Source organism: Echinops telfairi, unplaced genomic scaffold (assembly GCF_000313985.2).
Source record: "Echinops telfairi isolate 266 unplaced genomic scaffold, ASM31398v2 ScPeMD7_9;HRSCAF=40, whole genome shotgun sequence".
Taxonomy (NCBI): Eukaryota; Metazoa; Chordata; class Mammalia; order Afrosoricida; family Tenrecidae; genus Echinops; species Echinops telfairi.
Window position 1 is genome coordinate 67,422,261 of NW_022103906.1, and position 22,460 is coordinate 67,444,720.

At 37.9% G+C, this 22,460-nt stretch overlaps 1 protein-coding gene across 1 annotated transcript in view; it reads left to right on the forward strand.

Annotated features, from left to right (window-relative positions):
- Positions 1 to 22,460, forward strand: part of ASB5 (ankyrin repeat and SOCS box containing 5) — a 56,751-nt gene that overhangs the window by 31,929 nt on the left and 2,362 nt on the right. Inside the window, exons 2-6 of the mRNA XM_004696454.2 lie at positions 11,799 to 11,878; positions 14,499 to 14,606; positions 15,408 to 15,558; positions 15,735 to 15,869; positions 21,526 to 21,717. Coding sequence (XP_004696511.1) covers positions 11,799 to 11,878; positions 14,499 to 14,606; positions 15,408 to 15,558; positions 15,735 to 15,869; positions 21,526 to 21,717 — 666 coding nt within the window. The remainder of the gene's footprint in view (positions 1 to 11,798; positions 11,879 to 14,498; positions 14,607 to 15,407; positions 15,559 to 15,734; positions 15,870 to 21,525; positions 21,718 to 22,460) is intronic.

A 22,460-nucleotide genomic window follows, 5' to 3' on the forward strand; every position in this document is an offset into this window, starting at 1 on the left:
CAGCTCTTCACTTCTTAAATAAAAAATAAAGTATCGACATATACATTTGATCACAGTTCTTAACAACCTAATGGGGTTTAAAAAGAAAAAAGAAAACCACTCACATTCCTTCAATGCAAATAACTCCTGTGGAAGTTGAAAACGGGCCATTTAGAAATCTAATTTTGTGCAAATATATTTTTAGGCTATTTTCTTTTAAAATATTTAAATATATTAAAAATATAATAAAGGAGAAAGGCCCCAGGCTTTCATAAAAAAGAATGTCTCAGCATGTTTTCATCAAATTTAGTTTCAAATTTTTCCAACACTGTGAGCCAGAATGTTAATGAATCCAGTCTTTTAGAAATAAATTGATCATACATATAAAAGTTTGAGGCAAGTAGATAATTGGATACAGTCACAAAGATCAATAGTATTGCTGATTTCACAAAACTAGAAGCCACCTAAACACCAATTGTTAGGGAATCAACTAATAAGTAATGGTATAGCTATATAATGCAATATATATTATAAATATTTATTATATGCTCTAGGGTTACATTTTTGAACTATAATGAATTGACCACAAGATGATCACATTAAATGAAAGTAAACAGATTAAAAAGAGTATCAGTAATATAGCTATATCTTGGTTGGAAAATGAATATGTATTTAGAAAAAAAAAACCTGGAAGGATATACATAAAAGTTTCATTATGGCTATAATTGATTAATGACATTATTAATTATATTTTAATGTTTTAAAATTTCTTTGTTCTGTTTCATACACTCCTTACTGTACTGGTGTATTATTACTACCATTTCAAACATTCATATTTAGTACATGAACATATAGAAAATAATGCCATTTTCATCATCAATTCAAATTTCTCATATTTTAGGAGGTAACGCCTTACTTGTTTCATCAGTAAACTAGTGAAATAATAGTTATTGTGTGCCAGTTATGGATTCACAATCCACAGATGTTCCCGGGTATTGTCAACATTTAAGGATGTGACTCCTAGTGGACAGACTGGGGATTTGAAGTTACCCAGAGGTGCTGGAGAAGAAAGGCCTCCCAGTTTGCTTCTGAAAAGTCGCAACCATGAAAACCCTTGGGAGTCCAGCTTGACTTTGTACCTAAGAATCTCTAAGAGTCAGGTGGACTTGACAGGTAGCAACCACACACTATTAGTATTAGGTTGACTGGAGTCTATTGTATCAGAAAAGCTCATTGAACCTTTAAAACAACCCAGTTGGCCTCTGGTTTTATCAGCCATTTTTCTTAACTTAGAAGCAAGGATGCCGAGACATCATGTACATACTTGGGCCATGTTATCAGCAGAGGTCAGTCCCTGGGAAAGAAGAGCATGCTCAATAAAGTAGAAGGGCAATGAAAAAAAGGAAGACGCTCAAGAGATGGATTGGCACAGTGGCTGCCACAATGTTGTCAAATATGCTGTGAGGATAGTACAGGATCATCTTTGTGTTCCTCAAAAAGTGTTCCCTTCTTTGTACATAGGGACCCTTTGAGTCAGAACCAACTAACAATGGTAAGTTGAGGGACAACATTCAGGAAGTGTCGGAGGATAAGAACCGCCTGAGCACTTGAAGTAATCTCTAAGTTGTACTCTTCACCCCACCCCAGCATCTAATTTCAAGATGAATATATACTTGCTGGCATTATCAGAAATGCCTTTTTAGCTATTGATCAGCTGCCTGGTCAAATGTTTTCCTTATTTTTGGCACTTCAATCTCTTCTGGTACCCCTTTTTACTTTCTCTTTAATATGCCGATGTACTTTTGCTCTGATAAATTTCCTGTTAAATGGGGACGAACGGACCTCTTCATTTAAGATAAACTCCATTCAAGAAAGTACTGCTGTTTGGACTTTTTAAGCCTTTGGAAGCAAAGAATTATAACAGGACCCCAGAATCAGTTGCTAGTGAGTCAATTCAAACTCCATGTATTTCAGAGTATAACTATTGCCCATATAGGGTTCTTGATGGCTGCAATCTTTTGAATAGAACACCAGGAGCCAGCATTCTAGTTATTAACTAAATGTGTAGCCATTTGCAGTTGTGTGACCCAGGGAGCCCTGTCAGTAAGAAATTACAAAGGACAGAGTACAGGAAATAGAGGGAGGAACAAACTGTATATATACAGCTCAACACATGATTCTGCAGCGCTGTTGTGTTGTTAGGTGCTATGAGTTGGCTCTAACTCATAGCTACCCTGTGTACCACTGCCCAGTCCGGCTTCATCTGCACAATTCTTTGTTTGAGCCCATTGTTGAAGCCCTTGCGTCAATTCATTGTCAAGAGCATTCCTCGTTTTTCCTGCCCCTCTACTTTACTGCGTATGATGTCCTTCAGGGACTGGTCTCTCCTGGCAATGTCCAAAGGATGCAAGACAAAATCTCACCATCCTTGCCGCTAAAGAGCGTTCTGGCTGTATTTCCCTCCGGACAGATTTGTTTGCTCTTTGTCTGTCCATGACACTTTGAAGATTCTTGTCTAGCACCGTAATTCAAATGCCTCCATTCGTCGTCAGCATTCCTTATCCCGTGTGCTCATCTACTACCTCCTGAAATGGTTGAATGTCGGCTACTTCTGTGTGGTACAGTGATTCTGTGTATTATTTTAATCTTCTTTGATATTTTCTGCATCATTCAGTATTGTCCCATAGAATCTTTTAATATTGGAACTCGAGGCTTGAATTTTTCTTTAAGATATAGTGAATGTGTTCTTCCATTACATTTCATTATAATAGTTTACGTTGTATTCTTGAACTGTCCTTTGAAATGCTCTGTTCCTCTCTGCGGCTTCCTCGTTTCTTCCCTCTGCTTTGGTTCCTTTGTGAGTAAGAGCCAGTTTCAGAGTCTCATCTCTCTCGATCCGCCTTTTAACTTACGTCTTGCCGTCTGCGTGTATGAGGCTCTTGACGTCATCCCCCCCTCAGCAGGTCTCTGTCGTCAGTGGTCAATGCAGCCGATCTGTTCTTGAGATGTTCTCAGAATTCAGGTGGGATAGATGCAAGGTCTTATTTTGGCTCTCATGTAATTGTTTACATTTTCTTTAGCTTCAGTCTCAACTTCTAGATGAGCAACAGCCCGCTCCTGGCCTCCTTTTAGCTGCAGATAGTTATCCTCTCCATGTGCATAGTCACCGTTTGTGTTGTTGACAAAATGTATTTGCAACGAAACACTTGCTGGCGTGGCAAAATTTTGTCATGCAATCTCCAGTATCGTTTCTATCAACAAGGCCACATTTTCCAACAATTGTTCCTTTCTCTTTTGCATTCCAATCTCCAGTGATTAGCAATGCATCTTGACTGCATGTTTGATACATTTCATACCGAAGTTGTTGGTAGAATTCTTCAATTTCTGCATCACTAGCTTCAGTGGTTGATGCATAAATTTGAATAAGAGTTATATTGACTGAATTTCTTTAAATAGGGATAGATATAATCCTATTGCATTCAGCATTGTACTTGATAAATCTTGAGATGTGTGAGGAATGCCACAGCATTCCTCTTGATTGCGTCATTTCTCCACAGTAAACCATATGCTTTTCTTATTCAATATGGCCAATGCCAATCAATTTCTGGTCAAAAATGCTTAGGATATTGATCTTTATGCATTTCATTTCATTTTTTAATTTTCCTAGTTTCTTGGTTTTCCAATTTTCCTAGTTTCATCCTTTATACGTTCTAAGTTCCAATTATTAGTAGATTCTTTTTGACTGTTTCTTATCAGAAAATGAAGGTCTTGAAGGCTTTACACTCACAGACTTTACTCCATTCATGCCATTATGATTGCTCCTACTTTAAGAAGGCAGCTCATCCTCAGCCATATTTTGAACTGCCTTCTAATTTGAGGGACTCATTTTCTGGCACTTTCTCTGACCATGTTTTGCTTCTATTTAGTAGACCTTCAGCATCTGACATGTTCTGATGCCTGTGCATAATGTTTCCTGTGACTAATTCCTCTACATTGGACAGCCCGTTCCAGTCTGTTCTTAGTCTGGAAGCTTTGCTAAAGCCTGTTCACTTTGGGTGTCCCTGCTGGTATTGGGAATACCAGTGACGTAGCTATAGCGTAACAGCAACCCACATGTCCCTACAGCACGGCACATGGTCTGCATCACTAGAAAGAGGCTGTTCTGAAGGAAAAAGAGAAATAAAGGAAATGTTGCTTTGAGGAAATGAACAGCCGCTCTAGATTGTCCTACACCGGGGATATATAAAGGGAATAGTAGAAAATAAATGAAGAAGAACAAAGGAAGTTCTGTTCCATATAATTAATTTGATGATAATAGTGTGAGAGTATTTTAAAAAAGAAACCATTAAATATTATTCTTAAGTTGATTAGATTTCATAGGTGTTTTCTGGTCAACCATGAGTTGAACACACTAGGTGTTGTTTTTGCAAACTTGTAGGTTAGGGCATATCTAAGCAAGTAAAGAGGTTGGTGGAATTTTTATCCACTTTAGATATGAGACTCATAGAAATGCTCTAGGACAGGGTAGACTGTAACTTTATGGGAGTAGAAAGCCTCATCTTTCTCCTTCTTTTAATTTGTAAACATGTGAATAGGGATAGGTTAGATGTGTTGAGCCTAAAACATATGCTATTTAGGAAACTTTTAAAGAAAAAAAATTAACTAAATTAAATAAAGAGTTGTAGATAAGGTTCTTGCAAGTTTGAGGACCTGAACTTTAAGCTTCACGGGTTCATGGTAAACCGATCTCTAAGATTGCTGGCTTAATATTTTATTGCTAAAGGAACTGAAACATATTTTTACATTTTGAATTATTCATATGTTCAGTTCTCATTGAAGTTCATCTTCTCTTACAATTCTCTGTTTGAGAGAAGACTCAGCCACCCTCTATTTTGAGATCATAGTCGGAAAAGTGGGTAGGAACCAAACTCAGGTCTGGATCTCTCAGTATCCTTATACTAGCTTTTTAAGGAGTGTACACACCACTTCTGTTGTGGGAAATAAGATTGGGAGAAATCAAAGGCATTCTAAAAAAGTAAGTATTTTTACCATAGTAGCAAGCAGAGACCTAAGCTGTAATGCTTTATTTCTTTGCAGGTCCAAAATTTTAGGGTAAAAAATTAGGACCAACCATATCTGTATAATGAGGAAGGATCAATAAGAAAAGGCAATTTGGAAAATAAACCAGATTTTTAAAAGCTGTTTTTCATTTTGTAAGGGAAAAGCTTTATTAGAAGGAGCTCTGAGCTCCTTAAAATGGCCGCACGAGATTAGCAAATGACAACTGATTTTAAATGCTGATATAAAGATGAGTCAGATTTATCTCAACAGTGGCTGGCTTGAAGTGCCTTGGGGAGATGGTGATTTAGGTATGGCATAGACCTTTACAAAAGTGTGTGCATCTGAAAATGTGACTGTTTACGCTAGCAGTGTGGTGTTTACAAAGCAGGGCCGACTCTCTCCTTGTAAATCATATACCAGATGTCTGGGAACTGGTGTTGTTTCTAAATGTAGTCAGCTACGGAAAAGACCATAATAGTAAATGTTTGATTATGTAGTAAAAGTTGAAAGTATTTTGTGAAATAATTTTACATGGAACAATTTATGCTAAAGAGTTAAATTGAAGTGTTGTTATTGTCATTTTAAGCCAGACTTGAGTTACATTTTGAGATACCTAATTAAAGACCACAAAGGCTATGAAGAGTGCTGGATGGTTGTGCATGAAGATATTTATATTTTGTTTAGTATTGAGAAAGTTATAAACACTTGGAATATAATGTTTACCTGTATTAAAAAATAAATTAGCTAATCCTGAATACATTTGAATACATCTCTTTCTGTAGTCAATTCGGACTCAAGATGACCCTACGTAAAGTTACATTTATTAAGTAAAGTTATAATTATTAAATTGTATTTTTACAATTGTAATTATTAAATTGTATTAAATTGTATTAAACTAATTTTGAAGTAGAAAAACAGAGATGAGGGGCCATGACTTTGTTTAAGCCGAAATTAGAGTATTGTATAAATTCTTTGATTTTCATATGTTACCAGGTTAGTTATGAGATTATTTTAAGGAATATAATGAAGCAGGGCTGCTTGGGAGTGACGTAAGCAGAATACAAAACAAAACAGAAAATCAGAGTTGTTTTTTTTGATTGAGTAGCAGGCATGTGCTGTAATTTTAACAGAGTACTGTAGTTTTACTTCTTTTTACTTAGGCGAGCAAAGCTGTCTGTAGCAGCTGTTACTGGTCAGTCATAAACCACTCAATTGCTTTATATGGTTTAATTAATCTGACAGCGCTGAAAACGTTTTCGTTAAAAAATGTGATTGTTTATTGTTTGACTTTCCTTAGTTTGAGGAAAGAAGATTCACTGTTCCCTAAGCTTGATGAAGCCCCTCCCCTACCCCCATCCCCTATAGTATATGATTAGCAAATAATACCAGGTATTACATTTGGGTGATTTACATAACAACGCTTTGCTAATCCTACCTCAATCTAGCTTCATAGTGTGCCTTTCCCCTCCGCCCTCCCTTCCTCCATCCTTCCTGCCTGCCTGTCTTTATTTCCTTCCTTCCTCTCTTACCGCCTTCCCTTTCTCCTTCCCTCTGTCTTTCTGTGTACCAGCAAGCCAGCCTGGAATTGCACAGCAGGCTCAGCACACACATCAGGAGACAAGGGAGGAGAGTTGGTGGCCAAGGGGAGGAGAAACGTGACCTACCTCTCGGCTGCAAATATCTTAGCTTTTCTGTTCTCTAAAGTCTTCATCATACACTAAAAGGAAAGGAGTCCAATCTGAATGCAAAGGGCCATTTCTCTGCCTTTTCCAGTCTCAGCCTCCGGCTAATTACTGTTAGCTAGAGGCAGTGCACGGAGCCTTGATGGCTTAGTGGCTACGATGAGCTGGGCTACGATCTGCTTGGATGGTAGTTTGAAACCGCAGGCAGCCAGCTCCGTGGGAGAAAGCCTGGGCTTTCTGCTCCTGTAAACAGTTGTCATCTGAGACCCACAGAGTGTCGCTGTGAGTCAGCACCACCTCCCTGGCAGCGATGGACAATGAATCATCACCCTAAAATTCAGGACACATTCTTTAAGAAATAAATTAAGGATGCTGAAGTGTATTATACAGGACAAGTGGCATGAGCCTTATAAATATTGTGATTATTTACATTGAAACATATATTTATGTATCATCACTTAATGATTACTTAAATAATTACTGATTTATTGTTTCTCTGCCGATCAAATGAACAAAGTAGTCTCATATTTGTTGCCTATTTGGAATATTAACCTACTTATTTTCATATTTTCTTAATTATCTTTCTTTAATAAAAATTGAGTCTCACTCTGCAATCAGCTTGCTTACTTTAGCGATAAAATAATAGATGTGTATAATTTTGAAAGTATCAAATTTCTCCTTAAGAGCTGGAACTGGAAACATAGTCATTCCCACAAGTATATTACTTATGATAATGAATATTGCCATTTACTGAGACCATAATGTTCCAATTTCTCATGAGTTATTAGTTTGCCACTGAATTTTGCCCTCCCAGCATATATTCATATTGGTGTGCAACACTGCAATTCTGTCTTTAATATATAATAGGGCTTTCCATATTGGAAAGGAAAAACAGTACACAAAAGCTAATAGCTTACTCTTTTTTCAACTAAAAATGCAAAGTTGAGTGCCTGGCTTACTCATTGTTCTAGATGAGCCAGAAGTAGTGCTGGCTGGAAACTTAAGTCCACACACAGAGAGTGGCAATGTAATTGACTCTTGCTTTGAGACTCCGAGAGTGCTTTATTTGAAACCCAATGATCGCTGTCCTGGGACTCCAGATACACATTAGTATAAGATACCGTGGGCAACCTCTACCCTGGGAGTTGCCTTCTCTCTTCCCTTTAAATACTTGGTGAGAGTTATATTTCATTGTCTTTTTGCTTCTGCAACCAAAGTGCAGAAAAACAATTCAGTGAAAGGGAACCTGAATGAAACAGGTTATATTTCTAAAGTGTAGGAGAAAATCAAGAAGGACTTGCACACAATTAAAGTTTATGGATATCTAAAAGCAAACCAAAACTATTGGAAAACCTTTTTAATTTGCCGCCCACTATGTTATTGCTACAGGCGCTGCTGATTTGTCTCCCGTTCCTCAAGAAGCACTGCCTGCTCCGCCCTGCCCTCACCACCCTTACTGTGCTTGCGCCCATCACAGGAGCTAGGTGTCAATTCCTCGTGTTGAGGGCTTTCCATTTTTTAACTGATCATCTACGACCCCACTTTATTAACATAAATAAACAAACACTGCCATTGAGTCAATGCCAACTCACACCGACCCTACAGGACAGGGTAGAAGGGCCCCTGGAGTTTCTAAGACTGTGACTCCTTACAGGAGTAGAAAGCTCCCTCTATCTCCCGTGGAGCCACTGATGGTTTTGAACTGCTGACCAGGAGAATCACGGCCCAAATAGTTAGTACTATGCCACTTGGGATCCTTTATTAACTATAATTTGACCAAAATTTAGAATCCATCTGTAGCTTTGAGTTCCTTACGATGAGTCATTTATTTTCACTTCTATAGACCAACTCTGACATTATTGGTGTATACAAAATTGTAGCCTACCACAGTGACTGCATTCTAGTTTTGTAAATAATAAACTAAACTAAATTATTTCTTAGACTGTTGTTGTTAGCTGCTATTGAGTCAATTCAGGCTAAGATTCACGATTCAAGGTGACCTCTCAGGTGTCTGGCACAACTGTGCTCCTCGGAGTTTCCATGGCCATGACCTTTCAGAGGCAGATCACTAGCTCTGTCTGCTGAGGCTCCTAAGTGGATTGCCACCAGCAACATTCCAGCCAGAAGTCAAGGGCTCAGCCATCTGAGTCACCCAGGGAGTTCTTATAGGACTCCTGAGGCTATAGTGCTTACAAGATGGGCTGCTAACTTCAAGGTAGGTGGTTTAAAACCGCCAGCTGCTCCATGGGAGAAACATGAGGCTTCCACCACTGTAGAGAGTTCCAGTTTTGAAAACACAGGGGCAGTTATACCGTGCCCTACAGAGTTGCTATGAGTTGGCATCAACTCGGTGGCACTGAGAAGTGAAAAGAGGAATTTTCTTCATTTCATGAAGAAAATGACAGCAACGAAGGAGTCCAACAGAAATTTATTGTATTACCAGCAATTAAAATGCTTAGCATACTGTGCATGTGTGCGCGTGTCACTATGTGTGTGTGTGTGTGTGTGTGTGTGTGTGTGTGTGTGGCGGGGGAGGGTCTGGGGAGGTGTTTTTGAGAGGCAGAATTACAGAGTGTTAAAAGCAGCAGCTCTGCAGTTAGGAGAGGAGTTTTAATGGTGCATCAATTTTCCTTATACTTGTGTGATCTTGGGATAGTTAACAAACATCACTGTGCCTCAATTTCTTCACCTGGAAAAGAGAGATAAGAAAAGTACCTTTCTTAATGCGTCTGGCTGATTTAACACATCTAGTGACTAGACAGAGCCTGGTAGATGAGGAAGGGCTAAGTCAGTGTGTTCTGTTTTGTTTAGTTTTCCCTCTTTTAATACAGGCCTATCAGGTTATGAATAAAGAAACTCTTGGCATCAGGTGCTATCAAGTAGATTCCTACTCAAAGTGCTCCTACGTGTAACAGAACGAAATACTGCCCAGTATGGGCCATCCTTGCCGCTGTTATGTTTGGGCCAATGGTTGCAGCCACTGTGTCATCCAGTTTCTAGATCACCTCCCTCTTTGTCATTGATATTTGGTTTTATCAAGCATGATATATTTTTCCAGGAACTAATCTCTTCTGATAACATTTCCAAAGTACGTGAGACTAAGTCTCTCCATCTTCGCTTCTAAGGAGCATCTGGCTCTACTTTTTCCAAGAAAAATATATGTTTATTCTGGCAGCTCACGGGACTTTCGATATTTTTCACCAGCACTATAGTTCGAATGCATCAAATCTGTGTGCTCTTCCTTATTCCGTGTCCAACTTTCATATTCACACAATTGAAAATACCATGACTTGGGTCAGGCACACCTTATTCTTAAAAGGAACGTCTTTGCTCTGCAATACTGTTAAAGAGGTCTTGTACAGCAGATGTATACAAAGGAGTGTGTCCTTTGATCTCTGTACTATTGCTTTCATGAAGACTCTTGTGGATCCAAGCAAGATGAAATCCATGTCTTCAGTCTTTTCACTGTTTATCATGATGTTACATAGTAATCCATTTGTGTGGATATATATGTATATATGTATGTGTGTGTGTGTGTGTGTGTGTGTGTGTGTGTATTACAGTGAGCTGTAATCTATACTGGAGTCCTTGTTTGTTTGCTGTTTTGTCATTGTGTTGGATCACCTTTCTTTGGAATGGGCACAAACATGGATGTCTTCCAGTCAGCTGGTCAGTTAGCTATCTGCTAAATTTCTTGACATAGATAAGTGAGTGCTTGCATCTACCTGCTTGTTGGCACATTTCAGTTGGTATTCAGTCAATTCCTGGAGCCTTGGTTTTTGCTATTGCCATCAATGAAGCCTGGATTTCTTCCTTAGGTATCTTTGGTTGCTGATCATATGCTATCTCTTGAAATGTTTGAATGTTAACCAGTTATCTTTGGTAAGGTAACTCTGTGTATTTCTTCCATTGTCTTTTGTTTTTTCCTGCATCAGTCACTATTTGGCCAATAGAATTCTTCAATATTAAAACTTGAGGCTTGAATTTTTCTTCAGTCCTTTCAGTTAACATATCCTAAGTGTATTCTTTCTTTCATACTTTCTAAAGAAATTATTAGTTTTGCTCAATTTCCAGTGTTTTCTGGGAATTGAAATATGAGGTCTCATTTAAAAATATGTTTGAATACTTTCAATTGATGAAGTGAGGTTTCTTTATCTTTTGAAGGAGAAAATATAACATGATCAAAGCACCTAATGTTGCCACAAGAAACTGTTTTATTCATCACATACATTTGAAACATAGCCCGCTAAATACATTCAGAACCCTTGTGAAGGAAAGTTGGTTGTACTATAGTGGTGTGTTTATTGGTGGTTTTAGCTTATCTGACCTTGGGGTAACCATGTAATACAATCTGTGTGTGTGAAAGGAAGTTCAAATTGCTGAAACTGATTTCTTCATACCCACTCCAGAACGTTCAGAGTAATAGGAAAACTTGAGCTTTAAATGAGGACTGAGCATATACTCTTGCGGAAAAAGACCAGACTACAAATATTATGAATTGAAATTCTTGATGAGAGCTGGCAGACCCTGAGAAAGCATTTCTTGTGGTCTATCTACTTAGAGGTCAACGCATAGACCTAAAATTAGTTGAATCTTCACATACTTGAATCTATGGGTTTTAGAGGACAGTTTACATTTATAAAGGATATTCTTTATAAGTTTTAACCTAAATATAATCCATACTATTTGCTGGCTATAGTAAAACAAGTTACTACAAAGTAGGACTACTCCAAGGCCGAACGTGCCATGAGTTGATTGTCATTGCAGTGTGTTTGAATCGTTGAACATTCTGTTGCCTATTGCCACAAACCCAGCCTCATCTTTGCTCCAGGAAAGACCTCTGAGACAGGTAATACTTAGCCTGCAGTGAAAGGCAAGCCAAAGGATGCAATGTGGTTTCTTGGTTAGAATAATTGGTTTCTTGATATTTCAAGTAAGAAGCAATTGTCCTAGTACTTTTACAGGTATCTTGTTGAACACAGAATTTGAATAGTTTGTATTACATAGAAATCAATTGTTTGTATTAAGGTTCGCTTTGACTCAGAGATTTTTGTTTTCTTTCTTCTTTTTTAACAGGTTCCTGGGCAGATCGATCACCACTCCATGAAGCAGCGAGTCAAGGTCGTCTTCTTGCTCTGAGAACACTATTATCACAGGTAACGTATTTCATAGAACCAAAAGTATGCCTTCCCGCATGAGTATATAGCGTCAGGTGTCTAAGTAACTTGATTTAGATATGAAAAAGAGATTGTGGAAAAATTCTACTACAGCCCTTTGCTTTTAACTCATATCAGCAAATTGTTTATTTATCTTTGAAACTTCTTTAGAATATTTTATTATAATCTTATTTCTTGGTATTTCAAATTTCTGATACAATATTGAAGATGTATTCAAGTAGTGCTCACATCTATGTATAATTCGTAAGCCTGCTAAGTATGCTTAACTTTGCATAATGTGCACACTATCTAGCTAACTGCAGATTTAACACAGTCATAAAACATTCAAAAAAGAGGTAATCAGACCAGATCCTCAATATTTAGAAAAAAATTTTTATGATGGTAATATGTCATATGCTTCAGGGATTTGACTAAGAAGACTAATAGAACAATCACTTCCTTCCTTCACCTGCTCAGAATCATCAGAGGAAAAATGGAAATGCCAAAAAGCAAAATAAATATTGTTGGTTGAATGAGACAACCTCCTGGCATGGGCTTTTCCATTCTTTGTAAGATTCCAGTATGATTCAAATAGACATACACCCCACTCTGGAGAACACGGCCCTCATGCTTACCAGTGTTAAGAAGAAAACCACTTTCTCACCTGTCTGTGAGGAAGGAACTAGTACTCCCAGGAGCAGAGTACCCAACAGTCAAGGCAAGCGCAAGCATACTTGCGCTTCGTTGCTCATCTGTAGTGAATAATGTCACATGGGTTTTGCTGGATGTGAAAAACATGTGAAATGGTTTGCTACACATCAGGAAACTATACACTTCAGATTAGTGAATGAAGCTAAGTAAAACAATGGCTACCCTGCTTACTGTATATTCTGTCCCTGTCTAAACAAACCAAATCAACCATCGTTGAGTTGATACTCACTTGCTCTCCCAGGTTTCTGAGACTGTAAACCTTTATGGGAGCAAATAGCATCATCTTTCTCCCAAGAGTGGCTGGTGGGGTTGAACTGCTGACCCTTTGGTTAGCAGTTCAATGTATAACCCAGTGCCCATTCCCTGTCCAAGGAGCACATTTGTAAAGAGACTTTTCTTCTGGAGAAGGGTACTGTGTGATGGGGAGAGAAAGAGGCCACCGCACCTGAAAACAGAACCTTTGATATGGTTAAAAAAATGGGGGGCGGGGGGGTTGTTCACTAGAGATGAGTCAGTCAGTCCAGCAATGCCGTGTTTATTGTGTTACTGGGTAATCTGACATGTGTTACCACGGGGCTCAGGAGTCCGGGATGCCAGGCAGGCACTTGAAGATCAGAACCTATGTGAGCCTTCACTTTCTCCTCTTTAAAATGAAGGTGATGGACAAGATGCTCCCTTCCAGTCTGACCATGTGACTATTTTGCTTTGCTCATCACTTAGTGGAAAAACAAATCCATGCTCATAAAAAGGTCAGTAATTAAGAAAAGGGTAATACCTTGGAAAGGATCGTGCAGTTCTTTGAGAGGAAAGCAGGGTTAGATTATTTCTCAGCATGTATCTCATGTCCATCAGCGGACCAGCCCAGGAAAGTCCTAGGCTGCCCCAAATCCCTATGGGAAAGGAAGCCTCAAGCCATTCAGATGCTCTGTCCTAACGTGTGTGAGTGCGAGGGGTGAGTGCCCAAGAGTGACTGCTGCTAGCCCGCCTAAAATCATTGAAAGTCTAACTTAAGGAATCTCACAAGTTGCCGCTTGCTTGTGGCAAGCATCATCTTTGGATAGGTGATTGATAATATGATTGCCTGCTTTTACTTTGAGCTTCTTCATATCCCTTCTGGCATCAAGTTTGTTGAATCTATACTACGGGGATTAAGCCATGAATATTATTGCAGGTAGATAGTAGATCACAAAAGATAGCAAGAAGGGAAAGAAAAATCTATAGCTCTAATTATTGTAGTTGGATATTTCTTAAAGTGCAACAAACATTTTAGAAATGTTCACTTAGTTATTATGGAACAATGATAAATCAAATTGTAAGCATTTTTTATATGCTGGCATTATGGTAATAATGGCTTGACAGATATCATCTTATTTAATCCTCATGATAATCCTTAGATTTAGATGTTAAGTTACTTGTTCAAATTAAGCACAGTTGTTGTGTAGTCAAACTAGAATACAAGTATAAGTCTAACTGACCCCACATCCAGAGTTCTTAACCTCAACACATAACTTAATCACATCTATTAAGTGACAAAAATTTATAAGGCAGCTTATTACAATTTTTGAACTTTTGTTTATGCTTAGGCTAGGCTGACCTTAATTTTATATCAGTACCTAAAAACTCAAATTTACTGCCATAGAATTGATTTCAATTCATAGTGATCCTATAGTAAAACAAATAAAAACTCTAAAAGAAAGAGGAACATATTAAAACCTAGAACACATTTAAAATGTACCATAAAGGAAATCCAATAGTGAAGTGCTAAATGTTAACCTAACTGCGTCTGCAAGAATCTACTTCCCAAGACATTCTGCGTCATAGGAAGGCTATTGACATCCAGGTCCATGGTCAGAGGGACTTCACCAGAGTCTTAATCCACGTGCATTTCCCCTTCACTTTTTATTTTTAGGGCTACAATGTAAATGCAGTAACCATAGACCATATCACCCCATTACATGAAGCCTGCCTTGGAGATCATGTGGCATGTGCGCGGACTCTTCTGGAAGCCGGAGCTAATGTAAGTCTCTTTGGAAAATATTAAAGCTTTTGAATCTATTGCCTAAGAGCTGAACACAATTATCTTATTTCATCCTTTTTTCCAACCGCCTTCCTTCTTTTTGTTTCTTAGTAGTGTTCAAAATTAACCAAATAAATCTCTTTAATTGTTTCATCCTAATCATTATACTCTGAGAAGGATTCCTCATAATTGCAAAAATGGGGAGCATGCTGCATTAGAATATGCACTATCCTTTAGGTTATTTCCCATTTTCATTACTCTAAATAAAAATAGATGGATATATTTCCATTTGATACCTTTGCCATCTATTTGATGATTCCACATTTTTCTCTAGGTAAATTCTCATAAACGGAATGATCAATTTGACCAAATTAAACTGCAAAGAGTTTCATCACAATTTCATCAGTATTGCAATTTTTCTTCTTCCTGCTTTTACTGATAATTGATTCTCATGGTTTTTTTAAGACCAATTTCAAAGCATTTATTTAAGTTACATGAGTGACTATGCAACTAGTAAAAGTATTTTACTCCAGTGTTTGTCTGATTGATTACATCTTGAAATCCTAAGGTTGTCCTTATTGACGTTGTTTGTTGCGTTTGGCCATCACTGAGTCAGTTCCAACTCACAGAAATGAAACAGGTCGAAAAACTTCCTGGTCCTTATTAATGTATGAGATAAATATACTCTGACCTATCTTCCAAAATGACACAACAGATGGCACAGTATTTTAAAGGTGCAATGAAGTCAGTTAATCATAAGCAACCCTAGAAATTTCACTCTCGGATTTTTGGTTGGTTTAGGTCAATGCAATCACAATAGATGGCGTGTCTCCGTTATTCAATGCATGTTCACAAGGAAGTTCAAGTTGTACGGAACTTCTTTTAGAATATGGTGCCAAAGCGCAACTGGAGTCATGTCTTCCTTCTTCCACGCACGAGGCTGCCAGTAAAGGTAACGTAGTTATGAGATTCAGTGACTTGGGGAGAAACTTTCTTCAGCAGCATGCAGTGTTCCAGTTACCTTTCCATAAATAGCACTATAGCGAAGACATTTGGGGGCAAGAGGGGTTGTGTTGGGGGACATTTGCTATTAAGTTTATTATTATTATTCCTCCTTTGAATCGACAGGTCACCATGAATGTCTAGGAATTCTGATATCCTGGGGCATAGATGTTGACCAAGACATTCCTCATTTGGGAACTCCACTGTATGTAGCTTGTATGGCACAACAATTCCACTGCGTCAGGAAACTTCTTTATGCAGGTATTTTTCTTTAAAATGCTTTCTATTCACACAAATATTCACCTTTATATTTACCGTACATACTTGTGTATAAGCCGATTTTTTTGCACATTTTTTATGCAGTCTTTGTGGTAAAATGAGGTGACACAGCTGATATTTGGGTTGGCTTATGCTCCAGTATATACGGTAGTTTGCTGTGCCATCAATGAAAGCTGTGTACATCCGGGTACACACTATGGAGCGGTTCTACCCTGTCTTAAACTGGCAGTATGAATCAAAGGCAATTCCATGGAAGTCTCTTTGGATTGGGTTTGTTACAAAAATATTCTTATTGAAAAAAAGCCTTCTCATATATAAATGTGTAAGACCCTCAAAATATGTGCTATCCATGAGAACTCTCCTTCATCTCTGAGTTCATAAATGAATACATGTTGTTAGGTATTTTGAGTTATCTCTCACTTATTGAGACCCTATGCACAACAGAACAAAACTTTTCCCAGTCCTGTGCCATCCAAAACAGATTATTCTTAACTGGCAAGAGGTAAGAGCCCTGTGGTGTCGTGGTTATGAATTGGGCTGCTAATTGAAAGGGCAACAGTTCAAAGCCACCCACCAGTCTTTGTGAAGAAGAGGAGGCTTTCTACTCTCTGAAAGAGTTACAGTCTCTGAAACCCACAGGGGCAGTTCTATTCTATCCTATAGGGTTGCAATGAGGCAGCATCAACTTGATGGGAGGAGGGACAGATGCCGTCTCTAATTGTTTGTGCTGGAGGTCGTTCTTGCAGCCACTGGTCAATTCATCTCACAGAGAGTTATCCTCTTCCTGCCCCTCTACCAAGCCCTTCTCCAGGGACTTGAATGGACTGATAACATGTCTGAAGTACAGGACATGAAGTCCCACAATGCTGGCTTCTAAGGGACATTCTGATTGGACTGCTTCCAAATCAGATTCATTGGCTCTTCTTTCAGTCCTTGGTACTTCCGATATTCTCTACTAACACCACACTTCAATATATCAATTAATCTGTCTTCCTTACTCATTTTCCAACTTTCCTGTGCAGATGAGGCCAGGTACTGCTCAGTCTCAAGAGTCATATCTATGCTCTTTACCATTTTATAGAGGCCTTGTAAAGCAGATTTGACCAGTGCTGTGCATCTTTGACATTACTAAATATATGAATATACACAGTTGACTCAAACAATGGGGAGTCAGGGGTATGAATCCACTATAGAGTCAAGAATCCTCATCCAACTTTTGATTCACCCAAAACTTAACTACTAATAACTTAATGTTGACCATAAGACTTAGTGATGATATAAATTCTTGATATTTTTATGTTGTATATGTCCACATACAATTCATATTTTCAGTGAGAGATAAGAAACATATTTCCTCCCCTAAAAATGCAACGTTTTCCCCAATGCAGATCACATCATTTTCTCGATGACTTCAAAAATTTCATTTCATTTTCTTACAATGGCCCTTATTACAATGGTCTTTATTGCAAGAGTCCTCATTACAGTGCTCCTGGATTAATTTATCTGGAAATGATGGACAGCTGTAGCTTCAGAGGGAAGGAATACAGAGTGACTATACTACAAAGAGTTGGTGATTTTTCAACAATGGCAGGAGTTACCATATAATCAAGAACCTGATGCTATTGAAGGAACAAGTCCAAGCTGCACTGAGGGCATTAGCGAAAACCAAGGATCCAGGAGCTGACAGAATACCAGTTGAGATGCTTAAAAAACGGTTGCAACGCTGAAAGTGCTCGTGTGTCTGTGCCATGAAATATGGAAGACAGCTACTTGACCAACCCACTTGAGGAGATTCATATTTGTGCTATTCTAAAGAAAGGTAGTTCAAAAGCATGTGGAAATTATTGGACATTGTCATTAATACCACAACAAAAGTTTTTCTAACTCATCCCCAAACAGTTGCAGCAACAGATCAATAAGGAGCCCTTAGAAAATGAAACATATTTTAAAGAGGACTTGCAATAGAATGGAGTGAGAGCTATCCTTGTGGCTATGGATCTTGGCTAAAAGCAGAGACTACCACAAAGGTGCTCACCTGTACTTTATTTTACTATGAAAAGATATTAGACAGTATGGAGATACCATACTATAAAAAGCATTGAAAAGAATGAGGATTTCAGAATGCTTACTTGTGCTCATAGGGAATCTGTACATGGACCAAGAGGCAATCATTTAAGCAAAACAAGAGGGTATTGAATGGTTTAAAATCAGGAGAGGTGTGTATCAGGATTGTATCCTCTCACCATACTTGTTCAATCTGTATGCTGACTGGTCTGAGAAGCTGGACTATAGGAAGAAGAACATAGAAACAAGACTGAAGGAAAATTCATTTAGAACTTTCAGTATGCAGATGCCACAATCTTAGTTGTTCAAAGTGAAGAGCACGTATTGATGGAGATCAAACACTATAGCTTTCAGTATGGACTGTACTTCAGCAGAAAGAAAACAAAAATCTTTGCAACTGAACCAATAAGTAACATCAGGAAAATAAATCAAAAATTTGAATTGTCAAGGATTTCATTTTACTTGGATCTACAATCAATACTTGTGGAATCAGCAATCAAGAAATCAAAGGATTGCATTGAACCAATCTGATGCACAAGACTTATTAAACGTGTCAAAGAGAAATTATATGCCTCTAATGCAGTGGTTCTCAACCTGTGGGTCGCAACCCCTTTGGGGGCCAAATGACCCTTTCACAGGGATCACCTGATTCATAACAGTAGCAAAATTACAGTTATGAAGTAGCAATGAAAATAATTTATGGTTGGGGGATCACTGCAACACGAGGAACTGTATTAAAGGGTCATGGCATTTGGAAGGTTGAGAACCACTGCTCTAAGGACTCAGGTGTGCCTGACCCAAGTGATAGCATTTTCAATAGTCTCATATACATGTGACACCTGCACAATAAATATGGAAGAACAAAGGAGAATTGATGCATCTGAATTATAATGTTTGTGAAGAATATTGAATGTAATATGGATTGCTAGAAAAACAAATTAATCTGTTAGAAATGGGCATGATGGGTATGGTAGTTAAGACAACTTCATGTCAACTTGATAAATAAGAATTAAGGGGTGTGTCAATCTGGTCACAGCCTGGTGATCTCTCCTTGTGAGTGGGTGTGGCCTTCTCATGAAGATTCTGGGAACTTCTCTTTCACCCTCGAGGCGGGATACACTCTCTGCTTCACATTCCTGTTAACAAGTATATGGAGCCACGCTGATGGCAGCCAGAGACCTAGAGGTGTGTCCATTGCCATTGGACCCACAGGACTTTCCACCCATCAGCCTGTGATCTTCCTTCGTTTGGCATCATTGAATGTGCTAATATCGGACTGAGGGACTTGATCTGGACTGGGCTGGGATGTTTTATTAATGAATAATTACTTCTTGATATAAAGTTCTCTCTAATATATATATGAGTGTCTCTGGATTTGTTTCTCTAGTCATCCTGGACTAACAGTGGGATGTTGTTTCATGAACTTTGCATATAGTATCAAGAAGACCAAGTTCTTCGAGAAGGATATTATACTTGGTAACGTTGAGTGTCCGAGGAAAAGAGGAAGACCTTAATGAGATGGAGTGGCACAGAGGCTACAAGAATAAGCCCAAAGAGAATCATGGTCGTAAGGATGGTGCAGGACTAGGCAGGGTCACATTTAGTAATGGGGTCACTCTGAGCTGGAACTAACTTGAGGGCACCTATCAAGAACTGAACTATTCGGGCAGCCATTTCTCCTCTCAAACATAAACCCCAATACTTCCACATTTTGGACTTTCTGTCCCACTTACCTGGAAAAACTGTACCTGCCTTTTTCTCACCTGTTTTTAAATTTTTTTTTATTAATAGACACTCTCAGGAAGATGTAGGTTAAGCCCCTCAGAGCTTGCCCCCTGACATTTCAAGATCATCGTGGCCTCTCTCTGCATTGGACAAGGAGCTCCCTTAGAAAATTGGTTGATGTTGATGGGCACCATCAAGTCGATTCTGTGTCAGGCACACCCGAGTCCTCAGAATGACATCCTTGCTCTTCCACACTTTACTAGTGTTTCTTTTTTTCTCGCACAGTGCTTAAAGTATAATTAAGATGAATAAATGGATATGGGTACTATTTATTACTTATGAAAGTCATTTGGTCTCTAATTTATGCTGATATACCTATCTTTTAGCCACACAGTGAGTTATTTATTTTAACTTTTTATCTTCACATTATTTTAGGTTATAAACTTCTTTCGACGGAACGTTCTATCTTGTATTCTCATTACACCTACTAAGAGTCTTCATCATGATTTATTTCCATAAAAATTGTTGTGATTGTCATTTTCTGGCCATGTTATTCCATAAATTGAATATAACCAGTAGACTGCGTGCTTCATAACCTTTCTTTGTTTTGCTAATAATTTCACTATTTTTAGTCAACATTGTATATTACCTGAAAAGAATATCTTAACAGAGCACTGAAAGTAAATGTTGATTGATTGTTATTTTCAGGCCCTGTTCGTCCATAAAATTGATTTAATCAGAGTTTATACACTCTCATCTTTCCTTTGCTATAAAATATCATCTTTTCACGAACCATGTTGTATTTGGTTAAATAATATCGAAAAGGATTACATTTATTGAGATTGGAAAGCAGCAGGATGGCAGTAAAGAGACCTTTAAACTGACTGCTTCTAAGAGGGAGCTTCCATTTTTCCTAAAGTGTCAGGAAAAAGGAGCCGCAATGCCATAGTTTTGTAAAGAAGCCATGTGTGTTTTGAAAATATGGAATTAAGGCTCCTGTTTCCACTACACATGCACTTAGCGAGCATTATGTGACAGAACTTGCACTAAGATAAAATAAATATGCAATAGCCATCTTCACATTTAGGATTCATTTTTAAGGGAAGCATTTTTCACATTCTACTTTCATGTCAGAATATTGCTCCTTCTCTATTTAAGAGGGTCCGTTTCCTTATATTTTGTTGTCTTATATGACATGTGCGAGAATTGACAGAAAAATTTCATATACCCTCTAGATTTTTATTACTCTATAAATTTATTAGTTTTTCAATAAATAAAAGGGCTGGCTGACTTAAAAGAATGAGAGCAATAAGATCTTGAATGATATTAAAGTCAACCAATCATAATAGATATACTGAAATATGTATGAGTAAACTCAAATGTATACTATTTATAATTTTAATTTATATAATTGCCTAGGGAACTATTGGAAAATTTCAACATATTTTTCTCTTTTATGAAATATTTTAAGCACACAGAAACTTCTGGAGAAAAAAATTAAATGTTTTCACTTATATAGATATAATAATTCTTAATACTTTATCTAGGTTGGGCTTCTGTATATATGAAATTATTATATACATGTGTGTGTGTGTTGGGCTGTGATCCCCAAGGTCTGCAGTTTGAAAAACATCGGGCCCTCCCAGGGAGAAAGACGGGGCTTTCTACTCCTGTAAAGCGTTACAGTCTTGGAGACCTACAGGGGCATTTCGCGAAGGGTCCTATAAAAGTCACCATAAGTCAGAATTGACAAGTATAAATAAGTTGTTGTTGAGATAACTACATTGAGGCAAATGACTCAACTAGTAATTCTTGTTTGTATTTTTCATCATTTCCTATCCCTATGTAGGTGCTGATGTACAGAAAGGTAAATATTGGGATACCCCGTTGCATGCTGCTGCTTTCCAATCCAATACAGAAATTGTAAACTTACTGCTAGAATTTGGAGCTGATATCAATGCTAAAAATACAGAGCTCCTGCGACCTGTAGATGTCGCTACTTCTAGCAGTTTGGTGGAAAGAATACTGCTTCAACATGAGGGTAAGTTGAATACATATGGCATTGTATACGCACATAAACACATTTTCCTGAAATAGAGAGAAGCACAGTAATATTTTGCAAATGCTAGAGCTGTGTGAGGTGGGAAAACCTGTAAGAGAAGGAAAACCTCAAGTATTTTCCATTAAAACGAGCAAAAGAAAGTGGTATCACTTTACCCACTCAAAGGTAGAAAATTGAAAGTAAAAAAATAATAATAATTAAAAAAAATAAAAAGGCAGTGTCTCTCTCTCCAACACTTCACTGTTTTATGAGGACTTCTGCTGTAATGGCATACAAATTTTAAAAATATTTAATGAATATAGACAACTTTCTAACTTAGATTGTCTCTATAAAGAGGGTATTATGGTTATTTTAATTTTGTTCATCCAATGGGAACTTTCTTAATTCTTTGGTTCAGTAGATTCAAATTGCTTTGAGACATCTTAAGCCAGTTCTGATTTTATAGCTGCCCCTGAATACTGGGAATCTTGCACCACTTCGTAAGGGCTTTCGCCTCCGATTACTTATTGTGGAATCCTAATCAGAAACTATTTCATACAGACAGAAGTCTTAGCTAGAAAACAGAACTTCATGATCCTAAACCAGCCCTATGATCCCAGTAAATTGTTACTTTATGTTAATAACTTTTACTTTACGATCAAACATGTTATATCTCCTTGAGGAAATATGTAATAATTCCAAAATTTCCCCTTTTGGTGCATAAGATTTTTGGTGGCTTTTTT